This window comes from Falco biarmicus, chromosome 5, assembly GCF_023638135.1.
Source record: "Falco biarmicus isolate bFalBia1 chromosome 5, bFalBia1.pri, whole genome shotgun sequence".
NCBI classification, from domain to species: Eukaryota; Metazoa; Chordata; class Aves; order Falconiformes; family Falconidae; genus Falco; species Falco biarmicus.
In genome coordinates, this window is record NC_079292.1 from 50171191 (window position 1) to 50198710 (window position 27520).

At 38.0% G+C, this 27520-nt stretch overlaps 1 protein-coding gene across 2 annotated transcripts in view; it reads left to right on the forward strand.

The window, feature by feature from the left end:
* The window catches only part of KITLG (KIT ligand), a 55125-nt gene that overhangs the window by 11397 nt on the left and 16208 nt on the right, over nucleotides 1-27520 (forward strand). For both annotated transcript variants that reach the window (XM_056341342.1, XM_056341341.1), the window contains exons 2-3: nucleotides 15049-15162; nucleotides 23717-23779. In XM_056341342.1, the coding sequence (XP_056197317.1) occupies nucleotides 15049-15162; nucleotides 23717-23779 (177 nt within the window). The remainder of the gene's footprint in view (nucleotides 1-15048; nucleotides 15163-23716; nucleotides 23780-27520) is intronic.

Here is a 27520-nt window from a genome sequence, read left to right on the forward strand (position 1 = left end):
GCCCTGTATTGGATCTCCCTTATCATAACAATTTGAGGAGACAAAGTATTTAGAGACAGAAAGTGAAGTGTAGGAATAAGTCATTAATTTGTTAACACAGCAAAAACCTAAGAGGTAATGTTCTCTAATTGTCAGCAACCTCACATAGTTCAGTCTGGTAAGAGGGTTCACAGATTGATGGCAGCATGTGCAAGCTACATAAATTACTCAGGTTAATTGAAACTAAAAGAGATTCTGGGGAACTTTGTAAAGGTTTAGAGAAGATAGGAGAACAGATGGCATGATGGCAAGTGGAGTTTGTTGTGTTGAAGAGCAAGGGGGATGCATTTTGGAAGAAACGTTTTGAACTCATTGTAACTACATTAATAACAGCAGTTTTAATTAGTTATAAAAGCTACTTATAAGCTTTTTAAAAATGTTCTGGTAACAATACTTGGTCAGGAAAAATGGATGAAAGATCCCTGTATTCTACCTGTAGTAGAACAAATCAACCAACATACTGGGATGCAGTAAGAGCAGAAAGAGAAGTGTAAAAGGAGAATGCTTTTATGATGGTGATAATCAGCCATCTTGGAAAAAAGTCCTGGTTTTCCCATTGGAAAAAAGAATATAACAGAAACAGTGGTCCTAAAATAGGCAAAAAAATTATGTGGAAACAATGTGCTTATGAAGGGGGACTGAAAACGGAGGGCAAGAAACTACTGAGGGATATGCGAGAAGTAGTAGAGAGAATGATTACTGGACACTACTGATCCTTTCTTGGTAGAAGAGCAAAGAAATATTTAACACAATTGAAAGTCAGAGGATACTAAAACAGGCAACGTTCACACACAGTTACCAGTCTGGAAAGGTTTTTGACACTACGTATAATATGGCTTAAAATACAGCTTGATATATGTTAGTGTGAGCCCAAAAGGTCACTTCCACCGAAAGGGGTAGCCCTAGTCTTCTCATCCTTGCACATCTCTCCTCCACCTCCACTCATTCCTCAGGGATTAGTTTTCTGTCTCTGAGCTGAACTAGCTAGTCACTGTTTATGAATTTACTGACTTGCTGAGAGGTCAGGTGAATGTCAAAGGGAGGGAAGCTGCAGAGAAGGAAATGCTGAGATTTCTCTCTTAGCAGCAGGGAGCTGTTAGATTGCTTCAGACCATCTCGTTAACCTCGACTGAAGAAGAAAGGATTATACACGTAAGTAAGTAAAAGGCCATGGTTACTTTAGTTTACACCCTGAGCATGAAAGGTTGCTTATCTTCTGATTCATGCAATTAGGAAGAAATTTTCATATAGATGGTGTATTTTATAAGTGCGAATGATCAGCTTGCTTCAGTTTTCTGTGGCTATCAGACTGATCATGTACCGTTCTGGCACTTCTTATTTTCCAAGTCTTCATTGCCTTAATTACACAAGTCAGATTTGGCCTAATTATAAACTCAGATTCATATACAGCCATCTGCCAAAATTACCATCTGTAACAATTCAGCCTTTAGTTTTGAGAAAAGGAAAACACTTTAAAATATATTGTAGCTGAACTCCAATTACATGTGAAAGTAATGACAGCTGAGACATTTATACTGAAAGATCTTTCATTTAGCATGTGAGTATGAATGGTTAGAGTGCATAAAATTTTATGCAATGTTGACATGTTGCATAGTTCTAGCCACTGAAAGACAGTGGAGTTTCCATGGGCCACCCCTGAAACATACTCTTGTACAGTACTTCAGTATCAACAGGAAAAGGCACTTAAAAGTATGTCTTCCCCTTTTAGGGGTGCATAGGAATTCAAAATATACTTGAGTTTCTGATGTAGTTATGCAGTCTCTGGCTTTTTATGTTATGGGAAACATTCTGATCAGTCCCGTCTCATTTTTGCCATCTTCAACTTACGTTGTCCTGGAACAACCTTATACATAGCTTCAAGTTCCTAAAATGGCCATTCTGGCAATTTGCTTTCTTTTAAAACAAAATAATGCATATGTCTTGAAAATAATTTCAGAAGGAGCTTTTAAAACTAACAATGGCACAATGCATTTTAGTAAATCTTGAAAAAGGACTTGGTGTTCGTTTTCTATGGTAAAAAAATGTGCATTTGGAATAATTATAATCACTAAGGTATTTTTGACATATGAAAATGTTTTCAATTTAGATCAAAAACTTGATTAAAAATATAGTTAATTTTTTTTCTTACTCGTATACCAACATAATTGCTGTAAGACAAGGCATAATATACTTGTAATTCCAGCTTGCTGAGGTAAATGGCTTATTGCCTGCCCAGTATGTTGTCTTGCAAGCATACTTAAATGTTTTGAAGATTAGTTTCTAATTTGATGTCATTTACCTGATTTGTCTGCAGTCCCACAAGCTGTAACTTCAAGGCATTTGAAATTAATCTCATCGCTCACTCTATCACTTTGTATAAATACTCTTTCCACAAAAAAAATATAGATCCATTCTTAATGTAACTGTCTTCTAATAACAGTGTAAATCTAAGATTGTGCTATTCTTTCACAGTTCATTACCTGAAAGCTAAATTGTTCACTTTGGTTTTGAGTATGGATAAGAAGGCATGCAATTAAAATTGTGTAGGAAATAAAATGTTGTCTAAGAGCTTAGAGCATTTTTTTGGAAGTAAAATTATTCACTGGGTATCTTTCATAAATAAGTATGAGAGAACTGAGTTGAAATCAGGATCTGGAAAAAGTTGTTTGGTTTTTTCCCAGTCAGAAAACAACTTCAATCTGATTTTGTTTTACTCTGTTATTTAGAAACAGCTGACAGAAACTACCATTATTCTCGCAAACATATCTATTACATACAGCTCAGCTTGTCAGGTATGGTGATAAGAAGTACAAAATCAAGATCTAGTGAAGTCTTGAAAATTAATAGTTTCAAATAGGGTTTAGGAGAATGTAAGCCTAGCAATGTTGTTTCTGATGGGCTCATTGAAACTTCATTTGATTATTGACAAATGTCACGTATGACAAGTTTTTGAATGGTAAAGTTTAAACTCATATTTCCCAGGGAAATACTGTGACTGACCTTCTGGTCAGCATTCTAACTACTGTATGAAGAAACACTATGTGAATGAGCACAGGACAATAGAGCTTTTATTGTTACAAATAAGTCCAACGTGCTGGAAGTCCTCAGGGTTTTTCCTGCGTCTCCTGATAAAGGAAGATGAAAACCTAGTACCAAAACCATTTTTCAATTTTGTCGGGTTTTTTTAGTATTCTGGCTTTTAAATGGCTTGCCTGTAGGTGATTTTAATCTTTTCCCCTGAAAAACTGTCTTCCAGAATCCTCCTACAGTTTTTGTAAAAATTTACTATAGATTATTTTTACAATGTCTGCGGTGGCTGTTTAGGGGACCAGAAGCTGACTTTACTGCCTAACAACATGTGTTTTGTTGGAAACAGAACATGATGTGGAAAGGGCTATATATTTCTTTTAAAAATCAAACCTTCTAACAAACGAGGCACTGTTACATTAGATTTTCTTCTGAATGTTCACTTACGGCATGTACTAGGTCTTCTATTGACTTAGCATAGTGTTTTGTATACAAGATGCCTGTAAAACACTGCTTTAAATCTGTAAATCCGCATTTCTAAATCATGAATGGTATACAGGCACATCATTAATAGACATTGTTTCCTCTATAGTAAATATCTCGAAATGAAAAATAGTGAGAAGGAGCAGAAACTCAAGCTTCACTATGGAAGACCATGACCTGGGCCAGTTTCTGCAGCTACGTTGTGTAATGGCACACTTTCATCCTACAGTAGAGCAGTGTGTGAAGAATAGTTTCCATCCCTGTTACATAATCCAAGGTAATAATGTAGCTTTAGAATAGTGCTTATAACGGTATCTTTTAGATTCTGAAAGAATGAGTAACAGCTTTTATACTTATGTTCAAAATGTTAGGTGTCACTACAGATGATGGAAGGAAACCTAAAATATCCATGAAGTATTTCCAAAAGATCCAAGATTTAAAGATGCTTGAATGACCTTTCTTCAGTGTTGTAGTTCATGTTGAAAACTTTGACCATAGGCTTGGCTAAATATCTGGTTGTTTTGGTTTTTTTTAAACATCATTCTCCTGGTTTTAGTTGGGTTAGAGTTAATTTTCTTCCTAGTAGTTGTTACAGTGCTTTGGTTTGGATTTAGTATGAGAATAATGTTGATAACACACTGATGGTTTTAGTTGTTGCTAAGTAGTGTTTATACTAAGTCAAGGACTTTTCAGTTTCTTACAGCAAGAGGGCTGGAGGGGCACAGAAATTGGGAGGGGACACAGCCAGAACAGCTGACACAAACTGGCCAAATGGATATTCCATACCATATGACATCATATTTAATATATAAACTTGGGGGGAAGCTGGCTGGTGGCTGCTGCTGCTCAGGAACTGGCAGGGCAGCGGTTGGCAAGTGGTGGGTAATTACATTGTGCATCTCTTATTTTGTATATTCTAATTATTATCATTATTTTCATCCTTTTCTGGCCCATTAAACTGTCTTTATCTTATACCATGAGTTTTCTCACTTTTACTCATGCAATTCTGTCCCCCATCCCACAGCGGGTGGAGAGATGGGGGGTGGGAGTGAGCAAGCAGCTCTGTGAGACTTAGTTGCCAGCTGAGGTTAAACCATGACACTCTTCAAAATACAAAATCACTTTCCTCACCAACATTTTACATAAGGAAAATACGTGGAACAACATAATTTGAAAAGTTATCAACTGAGGTTTTGGGGGATCAGAGTGAAATCTCAGTTCTGGTGCATTGAAATTTCATGTTCAAGCCTTTTTAAGCTGATGCAATTGCTATTGTCTGGGATATATCCAGAGAAACAGCTTTTGTGAGAGCAAATTGGGAATATCTTTTATGTCAGCTGTTATTTATCAATGGAAGGAACTGCTCTGACTAATGAGGAGCCATCCCATTCAAAAGTTGCATGACTTAAAGTCTTGATTTTAAGTTGTGAGCTCTTCTTCGCTTCAAAAGCAACCACCTAGCTGGATACTGCATCCATTGTAACAGCTGCAACAATGCTCACTGAGAGGTAGGGTAATCCTCTATTTACATTTGCTGGAGAGGAGAACCTGTGTAACTAAGGTACTATAGAGGATAAATAAATACGATTTGTAATCTGAGAGGAGGTAAGAGAAAGGGAATGCTTTGTTTCTCTTCCATGAGTTTTTGGGGGTTTATGTTGTTTCTATGTCATGAAGCACTGGGAGTCAGATAGGCTTTTTAATTAGGCATAACGAAGACTCAGACAGGAGGCTTGATCTCCATAAATACATCAAGAGAACAAACCAGAAAGATGGGAGTATATCTACATAAGCAAATGAGCAGTGTTGCCATGAGAGTACATTGATATAAACTGCTATCAGTACACTTAGGCTGGACAGTACAAGAAGACTTCTAACCATCAGAACAGTGAAGATCTGTAATAATTTCCCAAGACTCCCCTTGAACGCTGTGTTCTGTTTTGGGCCCCTCAATACAAGAAAGACATTGAGGTGTTGGAGCGTGTCCGGAGATGGGCAACAAAGCTGGTGAAGGCTCTGGAGATCAAGTCTTATGAGTAGCGGCGGAGGGAACTGGGGTTGTTTAGCTTTGAGAAAAAGGCTGAAGAGGGGCCTTCTCACTCTCTGCAGCTACCTGAAAGGAGATTGTAGCTAGGCGGGTGTCAGTCTCTTCTACCAGGCAGCAAATCATAGGACAAGAGGAAATGGCCTCAAGTTGTGTCAGGGAAGGTTTAGATTTGATACAAGGAAAAACTTTTTCACCAAAAGGGTTGTCAAGTACTGGACCAGGCTGCCCAGGGAAGTGGTTAGAGGTGCCACCCTGGAGGTATTCGGAAGACGTGTAGACGTGGCACTTAGGGGTGGCTTAGTGGTGGACTTGGCAGCGTTAGATTTACTGTTGGACTTGATGATCTTAAGGATCCTTTCCAACTTAAATGATTCAACAATTATTCCCTCCATTCCCATTTATTACTTCCATTCTCACTTTTCGACTCTTTCTATTTGGTTTTATCCAGTCTCGTTACAAACGTAAGCTGTCTGTGACTTCAGAAGAGTGGGATATAACAGAACTGTTATATGGAGCCTACCTATTCCAGGGGTTACCTGAAGCCCACAGTGACTTTGAAAGCTGATACTTGCTGTGGAATAGGGCAAATAACGTCAGTCAAGAGATTTATGCTCCAGAAACACCAGTGTTTTGCCTGTTGAGGAGGACTGCCTAGATCCATCCCTGTATGATGGAATTTAGGTTATTGATATAATTTGCCTTAGTAGTAGATGATGCCACAGCTTTTCTGGGTGGACTGCAGAGTACCACATTTGCCTGATGTTGGTCATGAGATATTCACAATGGCAGAGGGACTGAGGAAAGCTGCTGAAGCTCAATCCCATGATCTTTATCATGATGCAAACCATATCGTTTATCCAATGTCTATTTTTCACCTCATCCTGGGTGCTTTTGTAAATCACCGATGCAGACAGCAGCTGTGAAAACTCAGGAAATTAATAGTCTCACAGTATATAGTACAATACCGATGTAAAAAAATATCCTTCAGCACCATTAAAGCTTCTGCTGGTGTTGGCATATCCAAGAGATCCAAACAGTGTTCTTTAATCACATCTAAGCTTGTAATTGTAAGGATGTAATACAATTAAGGTAGGTGGATGAAACACACTTAATCTCGACTGTACTGGCATCTAGTTTTAGTCTGTGTTCAGCAATTATCCTTTTGTAATTAAATCTCTCATATCGAGCAGGTCAGAAAAAAATAGTTCTGAATATATATCCCTATAAAGATAAAGGACCTAACAGGGATGTTATCAAAGAAATTCAGAGTTCAGACAGAACAGTGTTTTTCTTGAGGACTTGTCTTTGGTTTAAGACCAAATTGACCAGTCTGTGATTTATATTACAAAAATCATCCTCTGCTTGTACAAGAAAGTATAAAAGGATTGACAAGAAAAAAGAAAAGAAAAAGGTCTAAAAATCTATTAATTTGGTGTAAGAATATTTTTTCCTGATGTTCTCTTTCCAGAGGGTCAAGCAAGAACTGAAAAATCTTCAGATTTATGATACAGTTTACTTTCTAGCAAAGTTTATGTGCACAAAAGAGTAAGAATACACTTAGCCTGTTTTACTTCACACTACAAATGAATTACTAGGGAGGACAGAGACATTTCATCATGTACATGAGTTTCATTTTATGGCAAGTAGCAAAATAGCTGACGTTTTCGCTGTTCCTGATTAATTATTATTATTCTTATTAAATTTTATCAGTGCAATAGTTCTCCCAACCCAAATTCCATGTACTTTATAGTAGATGGCAAGAATTAAAGATCCAGTACAGAATTTCTGTAGCAACTCTTACTCTGTTTCCTTTACTGGTGCTTGAAGGTCTAAGATTAAAAAAGTGTGGCTCTATATACATTTTCATTATAATTCAGAGGAATATTCAACACAGTAGCTTTTTTTTTTTTTGCACAAACTTGGCAAACAAGCAAGACATCTGAAACAGATCTTTAAAAATAATCTTTAATTAAGTATTTTACTTAAGAGAATGTCTTTTCATTCCCTGAAGAAGTCAGATCATCCACCTCCATACAGTGTGAGAATCTTGTCCTCCATGGCAAGATAATCTGCCTTCCCCTTTCAATTACTTAAAAATGCCTTTGGATTTATGCTAGAAAACTCTTTTGTAAGTTCCCAGGAGGGGGTGTGGGGGGAAAAAAAAAAAAAAAAAAAAAGAGAACTTACTTCCTTTTTGGAGTTTGTGGGAGGTTTTGTTGAGTCAACTGTAGTCTAGTCTTCTGCGTATTTCCATTTTTATTGTGTAGGTATTTTAGATCTCAGTGTCTCGCTTAGCAGAACAACTAAATATTGGTCTTTGTCACTCTGGAGTGGGATAGAAAAATGTAAAATTGCAATGCCAATTCTGGATGATTGTAATGGAACTTTACAAGGAGGGGAAAAAATATCTCCTGCCAGTACAGATATCCTAAGAAGACAGTGCTAAGTGCAGGACCTCTGAAGGTCCTTGTTACCTCTGTTTATGACTGAACAGGAAGTTTTCTTTCAAAATATGTGGGGTTTTTATTTTTAACCTTTCTTCCAATTGAAATGTTTCTGTCCATAAAACTCCTGGTTCTTTGCAGAAGCTGAATGCCCCCTGATGAGTGGTTATCAGTAAATATTCATTTGGATGCCATTAACACAAGTTCCAGAGGCAACATCCATATATAATTACCTGTCTCTTGGTAACTTCACTTCCCAGCGTCTGGGAACTGAACAAACTGGCTGTCATCCAGGACAGATTTAGGATGCATGGAAACTGCCTGAATCCCTGATTGTCAAGTGAGATTAAAGAGTGGACAAAATTTATTATGGATCAGATAACATTTTTAAGAAGCCAAAGCCAAGATTTTTAGAACAGCCAAATATTATACATTGGTATCCTTACAGGGATGGAAAAAAAGACAATTCACACATTAAATCCACTTTTTTGTAGTTTACTGAATGTAACTACAAAGTACCTGCATTACATTGAGTTGCAAGGCAATCTCTATATCAATTTGCACTACTTCTTGCTTATCATGTTCATTGTGGTTCCAGCTGAAACATGCAAACCAAACACAGCAGGAGTTTGGTTAGACCTTACCAAGTGCAACAATAGCACATTGGCTGGAGCAGACTGCTGCTTCTGTATCTGTCAAGGAGAGCTGGAAGGGGTAGAGGATGATAGCAGTTGGCCTGAGGGTGCATGAAATGAAGTTGGCATATAGTCTAAGCAGCTTCTTAGTTTTCCCAAGAGCCGGATGGTGGGAAAGAATAGTATGATTCATCATTTTCTCAGCACAGTAAGACCATGTATCTCAAACTTTTCTGCCTCAGGAAAAAGATGTGCACAACTCGGCAGAACTAGAGAATGGTTTTTCCTTCCAGCTGAAGAAAAAGTAGTGAAGAAAACATAGTTCTGCATTAGCATTTAACAGGTTTGGGACTATTTCTATCCACTGACCTGAACAGAGTTATTTCTGATTGATTAACAGCATACCTTAGAAGGAAACATGGTCTATAAGCATCAGGATACAGCACAATTGGCTTTTCATTTGCACACGTGGCTTCTGGAGTCCAGCAAGTACTGTTTTAGCATTCTGCCACCAAATGGACAATTAGCTGAAAAATCCTGTTCCTGTAAGTTGTCATTAGGCATTCCAGAAGTCCCCCATGGGAAAGCAAGCAAGTGTGCAAAGGTTAGGGGGGAGAGGTTTTAGGGTTGGGATCATCATGGAAAGGCAAATACAGAATTGTCACAAAAATATCAAACAGCTGTGAAAGCAGCTTGCATGTTGAACTCATTTGAATGTAAGGGGCAACGGCACCTTTCCTTGCTTATGTTTGTAACAATAACTCAGCAATTTCCTTCCCCTTTACCCCAAGAAGTACCCTTGTATTATATATTTTAGATATTATATGCAGAACTGGGTAGAAGAGTATTCTGCATTTTGTAAATATCTGAATACATGTTCAAATAATTCATGTCTAAAGCACTCCAAATTTTAATCTGTAAGTGACCAGCATTTCTGTAGTCTTTGTTTAAATCAGAATCCAAATAAATCACTCTGATACTCCCTGACTAATTTTGTTTACTTTTATCATCCTTCTCCCTACTACTCATCATTGTTAAAAAAAAAAAAGAAGAATAGTACCAGTCACTAGAAAAGTATGCATCTGCTTTTTGTAATCATAACAAAGCATGTAGGGTGTGATCCAGAGACTTTATGTGTTTCTCCCTGGCAGGGTGACTCACTGAACTGGAGTTAGACTCCATTTTGTTCAATGGACTGCCAAAAGGTTGTTCAGGAAAACTCACATGACGACTGGGGAGCTTCCCAGAAGTTAGGGTGCCCAGATGGAGGAGCATGTGCAAGAGGAGGATACACATAAATGTTCTGATGCCTGTGCAGTGAGCATGTTGGGGTATTTTTCCTCTACATAGTGGCTCGCCAGTGTAAAATGCATAGATGTTCTGCAAAATAAGGGTCAGGAATACCAGTGTACCCCCATTTCGTCTCTTCTGGCCAGGAAGCCATCATAGATGGGAAAGTACCTCTGGTGATAATTACAAGGTTGATGTCAGAGGAACAGATCCCAAGTCCCATGAGTTGGAATTACCTTGGTTAGAGGAAATTTAACCCCTGTCTGTCACTTGTTGACGAACACCCTAGCTGATAGGCTGTTGTATTTAGTGAGACTGGTGCTAGTCTTTTGAAGGACAGTGATGGGTGTACACTGGACTTAATGCTCCCACTACGTGTTATTCAGGGTTCACACAGTGGTTCCTCCAGCTACAATGAAGTTATTTCCTGAGAGCATGTAGGGACCTTTCCATTTCCAAATGTGCTTGCCAAAATACTTCACTGCTTCCAGAACTAGGTGGTCATGGGTGGGTGACTTTTCTTCCAAACTTGACTCAAAAATTTTTTGGAACTTGAGCAATATTTAGCATTTGAGCAGTATTTAGGCACAGCCATGTGGAATACTAAAGTTAATGCTGTCATTTGCATGGGTGAAGGTATCACTAAATACCATGAAAATGGGAATTGGATTACATTCTGTACAAATGGTCTTTCATTTTAAGATTTTTCTATGCTGACGTAGGTTTTTTAATTGGCTAAAGACAATTCTTCCATGATTTTAATAATCTAGTTAGTTATTTAGCTGTGATAGAGATAATTAGACATATGAAAGAATTATTGTGCTTTTATGCTTCTCAAGGCTTTGTGGTTCAAAAAAATAATGCAAGAAATATCTTTTGTTGATACTTTTGTTTTCTTGAATCTTCTTACAAAAGACTTTTTAAAGCTTAAGTATGAACATTAAGTTAGCTATCCATGACTGTCCAGCTAATGTTGTCTATGGCAGAAGTCCACAAGCTGTGCCTCAGCAAAGCAGCATGCAAACACTGCCTGAGGAGCCAATATTGAGAGATGTTCCTATGCCAGCATTAGCAGAAGTGAAAGACAGATTTGGGAAGTCTGGCCCAGGGTGAATATTGTTCCACATTGCCAGGTAGCTCTGCTGCAGCCATGGCTTGGTTGTGGTTAATTGGATGATTTTCTCAAGAAACTGGGCTGAAAAGTTCCGTGGCTAACATGACTTGGATACAAGAAGTTTTGTAATGGAGAACTCATTCATCTGTGTAGTTACTATCTCTCCCTATGCTTGATGGCTGTTTGTGTTTTATTATTTGCCTTCCCCCACCCCCGGATAATTTCTCCCCACTTATGATTAGAATTCTTATCAGTACAATCTAGGTATTTGGAAATGTCCAGACTTTCCAATATTTGGCTTCTTTAGCAATGTGGTATTCCCCTTGCTGCTTTCCATTTGAGGAATTAGCTGCACATTAACAAACATGATAGAGTATCTTTGATAGCATACTGTGAAAAAGATGCTAAAGCATTCATTCAGCAGCCTTTGTCAACACTCCAGATCATGAAGAACATAAATGAAAAAGTTGTTGATTTACAACTGAGAGGGTGGCCTTGAGCACATTGGATTGCTAGCTAAGCCTCTAAAATGGCGATAACTGAAATTATAGATGGTGGTTTATAAGCAATAGTAAGAATCATTTGCACAATGATTAAAAGTGTATCATTGAAATCTTTAATTTGAATTGTCCTTTCCAGTTTAGTGATTATTTTTTTTCTCCCTTTCACAAAAGCAACTTAAATATTCATTATTTAAGAGACTTCAGAATATAAACCCAATTGAATAATTTCTGAGGCAAAAATAGGAAGCAGTCCTTTGCTATACAGGTCTGCCATATATCTTCAATTTAATGCTAGTAGATGGTATGTGAATAAATCCTGTGGCCAGCTTTGAAAATCCCGTTTTAGCTTTGAAGTAATTATATATGGAAATTTGTTACGAGTGCTGTGTGGGTTTTGTTTATGCTTAGTAAAGTGTAAAACTGGAATCTCTATTTATGAAGCTGTTGTTTAAGTTTCCCTTTTGTTCTGTCCTTGATTTAATTCAGTCTATTCGAGTTTTGCTCAAACAGCAGGTTTGGTCATTAATAAATAACACAAAAATAGCTTAGCTCTTTGATCTATACAGTCTTTATGTACAATGTGCCTGTAGGCTTGTGTGATATAAATATTTTGTAAGTGCAAATAATTAAAAGATTTTGGATAATAGGCATGTTGAAGCTAGCAGTATTTTAAAGATTTTCACTTCCTGTTGGATCACACAAGGAACAAATAAGCAAGAAAACCCTCACATAATTTCAAAATTTACAAATCATTTGTTTTTAATAGCAGTTATAAAACTTACTATCCTTTTAAATACCATTATTTACATAGGAAAAAGTCTAATCTTACTGATTTTCATAATTATAAAATGTGTAGTGATGTTAAGCTTCATATATGGGTTCTCTTTAGATCCAGACGTATGAAAACTGACAAGATGCATCAGAGTTCTGGTTTTATTTGGAATGTGCTTCTGCTTTTATTAATATTTACTCGGCTGGTTTGGCAAAAAAGTATTTTCAGTTAAACAGTTTTGTAACTTTTTGGATGACTAGAGTATTAGGTTAAACATTATCCTATTGACTGTGACACAAGTAGGAGAACAAGTCCCATCTTCCTTTACATACTAGTCAATATTGAGGAACCCAATGAAGAAACCAGTGGTTTCTGGTGTGGACTCCATCTCCAAAGGACACGTCAGGGAAATGTCCCTGAACCCCAATGAGTGTAATTGCTAGTATACTGTTTAACTTTGAGGTTAGAATTTTTTAATTTTTTTTTTAGTTCTTGAAAGCAGTATAATTAGTCCATTTTGGAGCTCATTGTCAACTTCTTGCCTTTTTTATAACAATTTTGTTTCAAAAATTGCAGTGGAGAAGTAGTCTGTTAACTTGAGGTCCCCTTTGATTTCCTTTGGAGCTTAAGTTAGGAGAGGGAGATGTTTTTCTGATCACTTAAAGCTAGTTCTTAAATAACTTTGAACTCTTATACACTGCAAGAAGCTCTCAAAGGTGCTTTCAGAGACCAGCAGCATCTTTGTTGCATCTCCCCAGAGCTTCATATATTTGTAACTGCAAAGCTTTTTGTGGCATAATATACAGAGGTTTTATAAGTACCTAATGTCAAGTTAAGTACTTATTCTCTGTTCTTCACACAGGTAATAAATTATTCTCAATAATTATTTGTACAAATATTAAATCAAAAGTATTTCTAAATGCTGGTTATGTTGAATCAAGAGGCATTCTCAGAAGATGTGCTGCACCTTGGATATGTACTTAGAATATTTTTGATTTCTTTTTGTGTTAGTCTACCCATCATCATGATCCTGTGGTGTCTGACAGTACAGTTTAGGGAAAGTCAAGTGCAGGCGCCACTGAATCAGGCAGTCCTGGCTTGTCCCATCTGTAATGGGACATTTCTGCTGTCTCAGAAAGCTGGTCTGCCTGAAAAATAGCACAGGAAAACAAAAATGGAGTTTATCTGCCTGGTACAGCTGACTGAACCGTCTCACCAGTGCCAGTGCAAGAGGCAGGGGAAGGAGGCTTTCAGCAGCAGCACGCACAGGTTTTACATGAATGAGTCAGGAAGACATATTCTAAGAAAGCAAATGAGCAGTTTTACTTGAAATGTAAGCTACATACAAGATTTAAGAGACAGGAGATACGAGAGAGGTTTACTTGTCATTTAACAGCTCTAGGTAGAGTGCCCAGCATTGTTCTGTCATGTTTATGTAGCTCCCAAGTGTTCTTTTTCATCATGCTTTCTTAGCCCCTCTAGGTTACTATAATGATACTTAATCTTTTAAATCTGTGATTTTTCTCTCTCTGCTTTCCTAGAGAGCTTCGTCTATGTTGTTTGATTTGCTTTGGTCTTAAATTGAAAGGTTGGATATCTTTTGAAGGCAAGGCTGGAGACAGGAGCACTCTACCTGTCACAGGGGAACAGACGGGGCTGAGATGCACCTTGATTTGTGCAAACGCAAATTCTGATCTCAGTCCCACCCTCGTGGAGGCTCAGGAGCCTGCACAGGCAAATTCCATACTTGCACTAAATGTACATTGTCATCGGCTCTTGCTGACAGTCAGCTGGCACAAGAAGCTTCACAACCCAAGGCAACTTTTGATTATCCATAACTTAAATGCTTTAACATTCTGGAAATAAAGATCTGCAGCTCAAACTTGGCACAGGGCTCTGTGGGAAACCAGTGAAGCACAAGGAACACAGAAGGCAAGGAAGTTCAGCCAAGGAGACACCCAGGTGCATCACAGCTAGTTATGTGGTGCTTTTCTGGCTGAGTCTCACAAGCCTGTGTGAGTACATTGCATTGCTGTTCCTAATGGGATTTAGGATAGGACTGTAGTGCCAAAGCCAGGCTGCTGCTCCTGAGAGGCCAGAGCAGATCACTTAGAGAAAATGTATTTTATTGCTGCTTGAGATCTCAGTGTTTGGGCAGAGTCCAGTTGTGGTTTTGCGTGCCGTTTAAGTACCCAAATTTAATGGCTGTGATTATGAAGTCTCTCCTTTTATTTTGCTGTGGTCTGGTATCATTTTGTTCCTTACCAGCCATCACCACATTGGAGGCACAGGTTTATCACAATTTTGTATCACAAATATCACAGGTGAATTACACGTATGTACTTAGCTTTATGTTGATAGTTAAGAATATTGCAGTTTGTCTCTTTCTTGTTGGTATCTGTAAACTTTGCAGAAAGTCACCTAAGCAGTATCCTGCACAAATAATCTGATGGCTCAATACCAGGCTTTTCATTATTACCCTAAAGGTACTTGCTTCCAGAAAAGATCAATTAAGTGCATTTGTGTGAATCCCTGCTGTGGAGATTATACTATAGTGGTATGAGTATGTCCTCATGAAAGATGAAGAGTATTGCTGCCCATAGAATTCATATATGAAAAACATTACTACATTAGACGTTGCTTACTTGGGGTTTCTTGTTTCTTTTTTTATCTTTTATTTTTTTTACTAAATAGACTTGGATTATCACCTGCTTTTGTCTTCAACTACTCCTACTTAATCCGCTTGTCAAAGCCCAGAATTCCTGCGGGAATCCAGTGACAGATGATGTGAATGACATTGAAAAATTGGTAAGTAGCTTTTATTTAAAATTATTCTTTATGTTAAACAATAATCAGTGGCTAATGGCACTTACATTTTTAAGCAAATTTTGCAAATCTGTATTAGAACCAGGGGAATAATTAAATAAAGAAATTAAAAAAATCCTTCAACATCTTTCATTTGAATAAAACAAAAACCTTTGTTGCAAAGACTGGGGAATAGTTTCAGAGTTCATTGGAGAGATGATCTTCTTGACCAAGCTAGAGTGTATGTACATAAATGTTTTCCTCCCTCCAGCTTCCATAAAAGCTCTCAAAAGTCTTGATTTCCTCAAACATTGTCTGGGATCAGATCGCTTCCCATGCAGATGAAAGATTATTGTCTTTTGTGTTACCAGTTTGCATGGAGCAGACTGGCAACAAACACGACTGAAATGAACCAGAAGTCTTTACCTTAGGCTTATGGGAAACCTGTGCTATATATAAAAATAGTGTGATACTAGACATCATCGTAGCAATCCAGGCAATAATAATTGAACAGCTTTTACAGTCTTTAGGTAGGAGTGGGCTAACGCTTATTATGTTTCTCTCTCTACTTGCTGTACCTAGAAGTTTGTCTGAAGGACTCTTGGCTTCATATGAGAACTGAATTCATTTAAGTACATTTTAGCTGTTACTTCATTACACACTACATTAACTTGAAAAACTGCATCTTCTTGTGTGCAGTCAGTTGGTATTTAACTCCACTGAAGTCAGTGGTTATGCTAACTTGCAGTAGTGAAGGACCTAACACCAAAGGTTTTAAGAAATAATATATACTGAACACTTAACAAACATACCTTCATTTAAGTATTGAATTCAGCTGAAGATTTTGGCTTCATTACTGAAAAATGGCTGCAATACTAGCATTAATATTATCAAACACTTAATTTGGATACCCTTGCATTTGCTGCCAGTGCAGTGTTCTCCACTTGTTTTCATAGGCATTGTTATATACATTGGCACATGGTTTAAATCTCTGGGGGTGCTCTATACTTAAGTACTTAGTGCTTCACATTAGTCCCTTTAGGCAGAATCCTGAAGTATTAGCATGTTTATTCAAGATAATATTTCATCTCTTGAAAGAGTATTAAGTTTTGATTTAAACCTGTTGAAAGCATGACAGAGCAACAGAACTCCTATAATTCCTATGAGTGCTGTTGAAACTGTCTAGCACAAGGTTAGCAGTAGCTATATGTCAAATATGTATCCTCAGAAAAACTGTTTTAACTTTCCCTTTATTACAATTTAAACTTCAAGAATGTATAAATACCTGTTACAAAACTTTTCATGCGGCTTGAGCAATCACACTTTGCTTTTGAGATAAATTATGAAAGAAACCTATTATCATAAAAATTAAGTTATTCTTTAATTTGGCTGTGACTTCACATACTATGTTCCTACATCTTCCTCCAGACTAGTCTGGCAGCTGCTGTTCTTGCACATATATTCCTGCAGTACTGTGTTTCCATACCCCCACCCTCCTCCACATCTCCTCTTAGTTCTCCACATGCAGCATCGTTGCTAGTTCCCTCCCATGCCCCATAGGCATGATGCCTACCTGAGCAATGTTTTGAGCGCTTGCTGGATTTATATCCCCTTTTGCTTGGGCTGCTGGCTGGGCAGGAAGGGCTTTGTGTGGCAGCTGTTCTAGTGTATGTACAGAAGAAAACCTCTGGCAACTGTCCAGGTTGCACTGCACCTTGCTGCGGCCAAACCTAAGCAGAGTGGGGTAGAGCTGAGCTCCTCCAGACAGTCCTCGGTGAGGATGCTGTATGGTCCTTCTCCTGACTTACACCTATACTTTTCACATTTCTCTACCAGATGCAAAATTTGGGTGAAGTTAACTAGCATGTTCAAAGATATTTTGGGTTGGAGGAATAACAGAGAGATGCAGAAAAGACAAAGCACAGACACCTGGATTCTCTCTGTTTTGAGCTGTGCATCTGAGAATGTTCTGGCGAAAGTCTGTATCCCTGTTTTGTCTGTCTGTGTTAATATTTGTGGAAATAATTTCTATAAAGCCACTTGAGGACTGAAAGGATAACATGGAAATAAGTTTATTACCTTAAATTTAGTATAAGAACCCTTGGTTTCAATTAAACAAACTATATTGCAAGCTGGCCATTCTCTTTTGAAATGCTACACTATGACAACTTGACATTGAGAACAAAATGAAAAAAAATATATATTATTAGGCTTAAATTACTTTAAAAACAAAATACCATTAGCTGACCGTGTGAATATGAGAAGGGAGAAATTCACAGAGAATACTGACTGATCACATTACTTTGCTAAAAGGTATGATTTGTTTATGCTATATGGACTCCAGCATGATGTTGCTTAAAAATATAGTTCAGGAGACCCTACAACTCTTACAAATTACTATAAAAGTTTTTGTACCACTTCTGCTTTTTGAAACATAATATACTCATTGAATTATGCAATGATATTCTGATTGCTTACAGCTTCAAAATTAGACGTAGCACCCATAGGTGGTTGGATTCTTTATTGATCCTGTTGGCCTTTAAAAGTTTTATTTCTCCTCTAATCCAAAGAGTTTGTGCCAGTAGGACATAATGTCTGTATTAAATGTCCTCCCTTTTCACAGTGAGAACAAACTGTAGCACCAAGGATTTCACAGAAGCCACTGTTATGTGTACAGTTATTGCTCATTGTGATGTTATCCACAAGCTCTATCACACTTGCTCAGAGTGGTATGACAGTTATTTTAAAGGCTTTATTCTTGACCATGCTGTCATGTTCTTTAAGCCCTTTTGTCCACAGTCATGAGGATAGTCCTGTATCTGTGTGCGATAAACTAGCCACTCAACAGTAGTACACAAGTCCCATCATTTAGCTTAGGATATTGACCTCTCTTCACAAATGCTCAGCCATCAGCTTAGATTCAATATTGCCTGAATCCTCCACTGAGGCAGATTATGATCTCTTCATTTCCCCCAAATGTTAGTCTTCCCTGGGCCTTTTCTCCTCACTGTAAAGGTATATCACCTTTTCCCCCCAGCCATTCAGGTCTATAACAAAGGTGTCCATTTTGGCTCTTGACACTTTACAGACCCTTGTAAGTTCACTTCTAAAACCTCCATATTTTTTTCCTGTGATAACAGGAAAAAATTATTTTGTAGCTCTCTGTCCATACATATTCACTTTTCTTCCAAATCCTTGGTGAATAAAAATCCAATCTACAGAAATGTCTTTTTCTGGCTTCGACTTCTATAATTTTCCATTCTGTCTATTTGCTGCTCTGACCCTGTGTATCTACTTATTTCCTGCAAGCTGTTCCTCCTTTTATTTTTTATTATCAACAGCAAGCTTCTTGGTTTTGTCTTCAAAGACACCATTGACATTGCCTGTGATATCCTAACACATGCTGAGTTTGCTCTCTTGTCCTAGCTTCTTCTCATTATTTCCATGGTATCTGTTACACTGTCTATGGCTGCAGGAAGGATGCTCTTTGATGAACTCCAGACAGATTGTCATGCTCTTCCTATCTCATGCTAAATTTTCTTTGTAGTGTGAATCCACGTCTCTTTCCTACTCTGTTCTTCCCTACCTCTACTGCAGTTCACCTACAGCTTGCAAAACAGTGCCACAATTCCCTAGCAAACTCTTTTGCCTGTAGCTTGATACAACCTAGCCTGCATTTATTTGGTTCAGGGCTTCTTGTTCCAAGTACTGTAATCACCTATATCACTGGTAGAAACCCCCTGAGCATGGTTGTGGTTGTCATCTGCTCGACTATATTGTATTCTAGGAATATGAGAATGTGCCTCCCTCAACACTTTCTGTGAATACAGACCAGGGATGTCTACTAAGCCTAAAAGCTATTGGAGAATAAATAAAGCATGCTGTGCAGTGCCTGAAAATGTGGGTCATTTGCCTAGTCAACTTTGTGCTGAGTAATAAATGGAGGACAGGTGTACGGTGTAACTCTTTTCAGTGGTGTTCATCTGGATCTTCACTAGCATCATACTAGACACGTACTGGAAGCTAGAATTGGAAGAAAAGTTTCAGTAAGGTTTCTGAGCATTAATTAACCTAAGAGAAAACCAGACTGGTATCTGTTATACAAAAATTACTTGTATTTTCTGTAAGATTAAATTTATTCAAATCTTTATAACATAAGTTTTCATATGAAGTAAAATTATTTTAAGACACAAAGAACAATTGAACAATTGTATTATGTTTGTTTTTTAATAGTGAGAACTTTAAAAGAGCATAAATTCATACCTATAGGGAACAAAAGTATTTAGAGAGTATTAATTCTGCATTACTAATCACTTGAACTCCTGCTTGTTTTTTAATGAAGATGTCTGGAGGGGAACACATTACTTGATGAACAAATGTTCCGTATTATGAAACTGTAATTGCAGCACCTGTCAATAAAGCCTGTCCCCATTGTTCTTTTCAGCACAGTAAGTCAGCAGAAAGCTGCATTGCTGTAATTGTGATTCTGATTTTGCATAAGGATTAGGACTCTCTTGTATATATGTTTGTTAAATATGAACAGCAAACCTACATATAAGTATAATTTTTACTGCACAGCTCAGTATGTAAAGAATGTAACTGCGTATTTTGGTTTCATCCATTAACAAAATCTAAGGCATTCACCTCTTGTTCCTTGTATGTACTTCTTTAAAGCAATTTTTTTTCTTTTGAATGTTGGAAGCCCAGACAATAGCCAGCACTTACTGACCAAGTTGCTAGTTCAAGACATGCTGTTTCAAACACTTTGCCTTCACATTGCATCTTTGCTGTAAATGTGTACTTTACACTCTTTGCAACATTTGATATTTATTCTTAAATGGATTTAACTCTCCTGAGAGAAAGGGTTATAAAAAATGATCCAGTGTTGTTATCCTGCAAATAATCTGCCACTATGGCTGTAAGAAGTGTGAACGGAAATCGTTAGCATGTTGTCTTAAGCCACATGATGAGGATTTTATTAACTGCTTGATTAGCAGATGAGATAGAGTAGATTGCAGAGATGATGGACAGAAAGGGGAAGCTCCTGCAGGAAAAGAAAAGCCAAGGATGTAAAGAAGAGAGATGCAGAAGTATTAAAGAGTAGGAAAAGGGGAATGACTGAGAGAAATGGGTGGTAGAAATGGTAGCCAAAAGAGAAGTATGGTTTTCCCATCATATGCCTCAGAGTAGAAGAGAAATCACTGACAATGGTAAACAGTAATTTTTTTAGTTTATTAGATTACCTCACTTTTTATCTGGGTATAAAAAATAATGATATCCATGCTTGTCTTCTTAAAATGTTCAGAAGTTACAATAAAGAGAATTTCCAAGCGCAGCAGCTCTCATTTCAGTGCACTTGGCTGCAGATTGAGGTCATCTTTATTATATTCTGCTGTTGCAATAAAAGAGTAGTTTATGGAACTCAAATCACTTTCACAAGAACCCTATTTCATCTCCCCCTCTACGTGACCATGAGCATATTTTAAAAGTATATTTGGGTTATCCAATGTTAATAGTGATGTATTAAATATTAAGACCTCTCTATGTCAAAAGGAATCTTATATTTCCCAGTTTGAGATTTTATTACAACTGGTAATATAGCACCTAATGTGGATTTTATATGGATTTGAAGACATGCATCTAGATTCAGTGTTCTTCACCTCTTCTCAGAGCCTGATAAGATTTCTACAACCACACACACCCACTAAATCAGAGAAACTTTTTTTGACATTTTAATTGCAATGCAGAGTTCTTTTAGTTCTATACATTACTTTCCAAGATTATCAGTTGACGTTCTTTATAATCATCAGAACTGCTACTTTTGTCTAAACCAAGGTAAATCATGCAGGCAGGTGTTTCGTTGCCCCAAAATAGGTCACTGTACTGAAGGAGTGGAACACAGGAACTGAAAAAGCCATTCCAGGACTCGGGGAGTTTCAAAAGACAGTCCCTTCCTATTCCACTTTGCTCAGGCAGTCTAGAGCAGTCTTGGCTGCTCCTTGTTGGGAGCCGCAGCAGTCAGGCACCCAGCACAGAGCAGGTATGCAGCGTCCTTTCTGTCCTTTCAGAATCATTTCAGCAGCTGAAAACCAAGTGGTTGGTTTGGATCATAGTCTTGGTGGTTAGCCTTCACTGAAATGTCAAGATTTGTTTCAGCAAAGCAAGAGAGTACAAAATGCACAGATTTAGTACAAACATATCCTTCACTCTTACATCAAAGGCTTTACCCTATTTTATGTGCATGAGTCGGGAAGTCCAACTGGGACACAAGTGTAACTCCCTCACTTTGACTGAGCTCCATCATTTACCATCAGCAGAGCATCTGGCATGTGGAATTTCATCAATACAAGTTTAACAAGTTATTTTGTCTTGAGGCAGGGCATATATTTTGTGTTTGACACCTCCCCCCCCCCCCCCCCCCCCCCCGGCCGTGTCTTGAGGCAGGGCATATATTTTGTGTTTGACACCTTCCCCCCCCACCCCCACCCCCCGCCCGTGATCTTCCTTTTTAGTAGTAAATTCAAAAAATCCTTAAATATCCTTTCTGATTCACAATCTGTCAAGGAGAAAAATATCTGAGGCTGAGCTGTATTCTCCAGCTTTGTTTGAGAAGCTGTAAGAACTCTTGGGCAGTTAAATTTTTTTAACTGTGCATGAAAAGTGCTTGACAGGCTCTGATGCCGGTAAAGTAGATTGTATACATAATGCATATCAACTCTTGTAGTGTTCGTTGATTTGGAACAAATTTAATCTTCCAGTGACCTTTCTTAAAGAACAGTGCTTTTGCTGACATTGCTAAGTATTGAATCCCTCTAGAGTGAGTATGGGAAACTTTGCACATACAGTAGCATCTTCACTATCCTTGCTGCTTGAAGTGCTGCTAATCCTACCTCTCTAAGCACGCAAAGGGAGCCGGAAAAGAAACTGCATTACCTATTAATGTGTCATGATGTCAGGGTGTTTTTAGAGGAAGGAAAAAAATACACAAAAAATTACAGGTGAGGATTTAGAATAATTCAGATGCTCTGAAGAAAGAACAAATGTATTGCAATATTTTTCAGTGTTTATAGCATCTTGCATTAACTCCCCAAAGTGCCAGGTAAATAGAATTGATATAGAGAATTTTAGTGCAACTTCAGCAACTACTTCTTTGAGAATGTGTAGGTATAAAAATAAAAATTAAAATTGATCAACGGAAAGGAATTTACCAGGATCATTTGTATAAAACTATTTTAAAGCTGTAGGAGAAAGGTAGATGTCACTGAACTGAAAGGTTGTGGCTCAGCCCACATTGTAAATGAAAAAAATGTTTGGAATTCACTAGTGACTGACTGTGCATAAGTATTGTCCTTGATAAACCCACAACATTTTGAAATTGCTGTTCTAATTTTTAATTGAAACTAAACTTTAATTAACAAAAAAATGTTCTGTTGCGTCAAACAAAATACTACCTAAAAACTGCACAGGGAAAAAAATATAATCCCTGTGTTGGTTGCTATAGCAACAGAATCAAAAGCAGCCATAATAGAATGATCTTTAACCCAAAGAAGTAGAAACGCTTTGCTGAACAAAGTATAGATTCTGGCTCATCAAAGGAAATATGTATGTGGTTACTGTCTTTTGACTAAATGGATTTCAAACCAAGGATGAGCAGTATCAATTGAATCTTTCACTGATACAAAAGAAAATACATTTGCTGTATCACTAAGCATCAGGGTATTGGTAAACCTTTTGAAAAAAGTACTGCAAGAGATTGGGGATCATGGCAGCATCTCCCTCTTCATCTCCCCACTCACCACATTCCCCAGCTGATCAACCACGTTTCACAGTAGTGTTGGATCCCATTTGCGGCAGATTGCATTGTATAATTCACTGAGAACCCTTCTTCTACTCCGTGCTTTTGCTTCAGCACGCCCCATACTCACCCACATCTGCAAAACCATGCTCATCTTAACATGTGGAGAAGCTCTCCTTTGCCCCAGGACATTGCTATGATATAATTACGTTGCTTATCATTAGTAAGAGGCACAGCTTCAAAGCTAAAGTTGTGCTCGAGTGTTCTGACCTGGTACAGAACTAAGCACAAGGCAGACAACTATTTCTTTAGGTTCAAATGCCTGCTGAAGTTGGAAATTATTTGAAGGAAAAGGGCTTAGAGACTACTGGGTCCTCTACTGTTGGAGTGGTTGGGGTTGCATAGGAATTGTCATGGAAACACTTCAAGGCATGTCATTAAAAGACAAAAATGCAGTGGAGGTTCTGCAGTAATGAATAACATCAGATCACTTTTTCTCACCACATTACTGACTTTAATTCTGTGGGGAAATGGTAGCATTGAACATGATCAGATTGGAGCTGGGTATGTTACAGAGGTGTGGAAAGATGCTTCACTTGTGAGCAAATAAGAGTCAACAGTAGTTCCACAGGACACTGAATATGTAAGCTTTTGCACCTGGTAGGTTACTGAAAATTTGTGTTGAATATTGAATGCAGTGATGGAAAATAAGTCTTACTTTGTGTGGTCAGTAATAACATATCATTATCTGTTCTGTTGTAGGTTGGAAATCTCCCAAATGATTATATGATAACTCTTAAATATGTCCCGAAGATGGATAGTCTGGTATGTACAACCACTTCAAGTTTATCCCAATAAAATAGCCCACTGGGACCAGTGATGGCCATATCGTTTTGTACCTAGTCCTGTGGCTTAGTCAGTTACAGTTAAATAATGGGTATTTCACTTTTGATACACTTCTCAAATATTCATTTAAAAGAAAAGTAGAGATTTCTGCAGTCACTTAGAACCTTTTTAATTACAGGAATCTTAGAAAAATGTTTCTTCATAATGAGTTTTTTAACATTTTCTCTGGAAAAAGTCAAACTATGGTATTATTTCATCAAGTCATTGGAAAATTGTTGCTTTCTTAAAGAAGCAGTTTCTTTCTAATTGTACTTTGGTATGTACTATAGCATGTCCTTTTCATTTCAGCAGTGGAAATGCCTTTAAAGCACAGCAAATACAGCGATCCCGAGAGAACCCTAAGTTCAGCAAATGGTCACATCAGTAACTAAACAAATTGGTAGAAAGTGAGGACATTATTTGATTCAAACATGCTTTGTATGATTCTTTCTATATAATCCCATAGTTAATACACAGTGATACTTTCACATACTTTCTTTAAAGTACAGAACATACTTTCTTTAGTTTTAAAACATTTTGTATTAAAAACTTTTTCATATTATCTTATTGCTTACTCTACTAAGTATTTTTGATCTTTTTCCTTAATTTTAAAAACATATTTTTAGAATGATGCATTGAAAATGCTCTCTTGGTTGTTGCATACAGTGCAAGAAAAAGGAGAGAAGGGAACAAGGTGAAAGCAGAAATTATGCTGAATGCTATACTGTACTATATTGTTTTAAGGAAACTAAAAAAGCAAGAAAAGGACTAGTTTGTCAGTTAAACTGAACAATATTGTGCCTGTCTTGAGAATGATTCATTGTATACAATCATCAGTCATTGTATTTCATCTCATAGATGTAAGAAGCTGGGTTTGTGTCTGTACAGTTTTCATTATGAAAACCCAACTTGTGTGTGATACACATATAAAAATGCATCCTATCCTAGCACTGTAACAAATCTAGCAATATTTTCTGTTAATACTGGAGAACGATGCCAGAAGCAACATTTCTCAGTCCTGAATAACAAGATGGCTGGAGAAAAAAAGAGGCTGTGGGATAGTGAAGGGCCCTGAGCTGTGAAGTTACAAGGTATTATGGCAGATCTGGCCATAATGTTTTTAAAGGTTTTGTTGGAAACTTGAGGCTTTTACTAAAAGTTAGAGTACTGTAGAAAACCCAGTTTAATCTTGATTCTTTAGACAGAAAAACTCTGCAAACAAATGCTTTGGAAGTTGGGTACTAGATCCCCTATTATATAATTAAAACTAATGGAAAATTTTCAATTTCTGAAAATAGCCAATATCCAGAGAAAAAGGAAGTGTAACCAGCTGCCACCATCCCCTGACTGTGGTGCTTTTTGAAATTCATTTATTTTGGTGCCTGATGTAATGAGATTCACGTCTGTGGAGGACAGTCGTAGCCTGAGCGCTGCTCCCCAGCCTCCAGGATGAGCGTGGCAGCTGATGGGCGAGAGCCAGACTGGATCGAGACTCTTCCCTCCACTGCACTCCTGGGGAGTCTGGCACTGCAGTTGAAGGTGGCCAGGGAGCCTGCTTGACCAATGAGTCCTGATTGTTCTCACTGCTTAACTCTGACCTCACCCTGTGGTTTAGTTTCGGCTGCCAGTACAGTTTCTTTTCTGTAGTTTAAATGCCATGCCGTCTTGCCGCATCATACCCAGAAACACAGATCCAGTTTACATTTACAACAAGCAGCCAAGAAATAAATGGTGAAGTGCAGAGCTGGGATTTCCATATTCCCTTTGCTCATACACCACTTTCAGTCATGGTGATGGAAGGTGCAGTTCTTGGCCACATGCCTTTGCAGGAGGAAGTATTCGGGGGTGTTCATATCACACTTTGCCAAATTCCTCTCTGGTGATTGCAGGTTGTGTTATACATACCACAGCAAAGGCTGACTGAATAAAGTAGGTTTTGCTCTGGGTTCTACAAGGTCCCTGCAAGCTGGAATCCCACAGCTTTGCATAAGGCGAATGCCCTTTGTTCAGCTCTGAAAGGATTGAAACGGTGCTCTGCAATTTTTTTACGATAGATTTTAATCTTTAGTGTGTGTGTGAAGTGGGAGATGTACCCAAGATAGCAAGCCTCAAATGTAGATGACTAAAGGTAGGAAGGCAGGGTGAATGCAAAGCAGACGGGAAGCCAGTGTAGTGCACCTAACAGGAACAGACTGACCCGATCCATTAAAAAGAAGAGTTGTTGCATTATGCACTAGCTCAAGACGTCTGAGTGGCTTAAAAGTAGTCTCTCATAGAGTGAACTGTGTATCTAACCTGAAGGTTAAAAGACAGAGAAGACAGCAGCAGGAGCTGAACTCAGAAGACGAGATAGATACCTTTCAAACTTTTAGATAGGTGTAGAAAGAAAAAGCTAAATGTGGACTACCTGGGAGTACAAAGGAAGTCAGGTTTGCAGTTGCCCTGAAGCGTAAACCTTGGTCAAAGTTTACACAAAAAAGCAGAGTTAAACCTCCATTTCTCCTTGCAGACAACATCACATTTCTCAATTTCAGCAGTTTCATCCCTGCATTTGGTAGGTATTGAGATAGCAAGTGATTGCACAGCTTGATATTACTGAAAAGAAAACTTAAAGCGCTCATGAAATACAGCTTTGTGGGTCAGAACGGTTCAGTCAGAGGAGACTCCCACGCACATGCTAAACCACGGGAGCAACAAAATAGACTCCCTGCTGGAATCACCAAATGCTTACTAGGAGAAGCAGCAAGCTTTTGCTAATCCCTGCCAGAAGAAAGTGCATACCCACAAAAACCTCAGAGGAAAAGGGTTTCCAGGTTTGCAGTTTGGGGAATCACAGCTGTTCTGTCTCCATGTTCCTACACCAAAGCAGAGGAAAATGCATTATCTGCCTTGTGAGGGCAAGGGGATGTGGCACAACGCGTGCTGCTAGAACGAAGTACGTTTCAACAAGCTTTCTCTGTTTTATTTGCTACTGTCTCTCCCTTTCCCTTTGTGCTTGAAGGAAAACAGGGAAATAGAATCAAGCCAAACACCATTCATTTCACATTCTGTTTAATTCTTTTTTAAGTCATTGATGAGATAATTACAAATGGTGATAATGCTGACTTGCTGCTTGTTATCGGTGTGTGAGAGTTATACACAAAAATGAAAAGCCAGGTGGAGCTGGACAATGTATTTGCATTTGGTTCTCTAAACGTGGGTGCTTGATAGTCTGGTTAGTCTTTGAAAGCGTGAAGTGTGTTTTACCTCATCAAAAACGTTTACACATTGAGACAGAACATCTATGTTGAGAAAGTCATTTGTTGCTGAGTGATGATATTGATAGTAGTGGATAAATTATTATTATTTTTTTAATAAAGAATCTGTATGCAGGTTTATTGCAGAAATTGAGTAAAATGAGACTAAACTGAGAAGCAGATACATCACCAAACATTTACTGTGCATTACAGAAGGTGGAGTGGGTGGATTCAGTGGATGCTGCCCACCCACTAGGAAACAATTGGAAACTGGTTTAGTGATACTGAGAGTACTTTGGGACTGCTGGGCCAAGATCTTCATAGCTGGCAGGCTTTAATGTTGCTGAGACATTTTTAACCATTGAAAAAATAGCTTCTCATATGGAATAAATTCTCGTAACACTTACCATTAAAAATTCAGCATTTATTAGGAAGGGATTTCCAG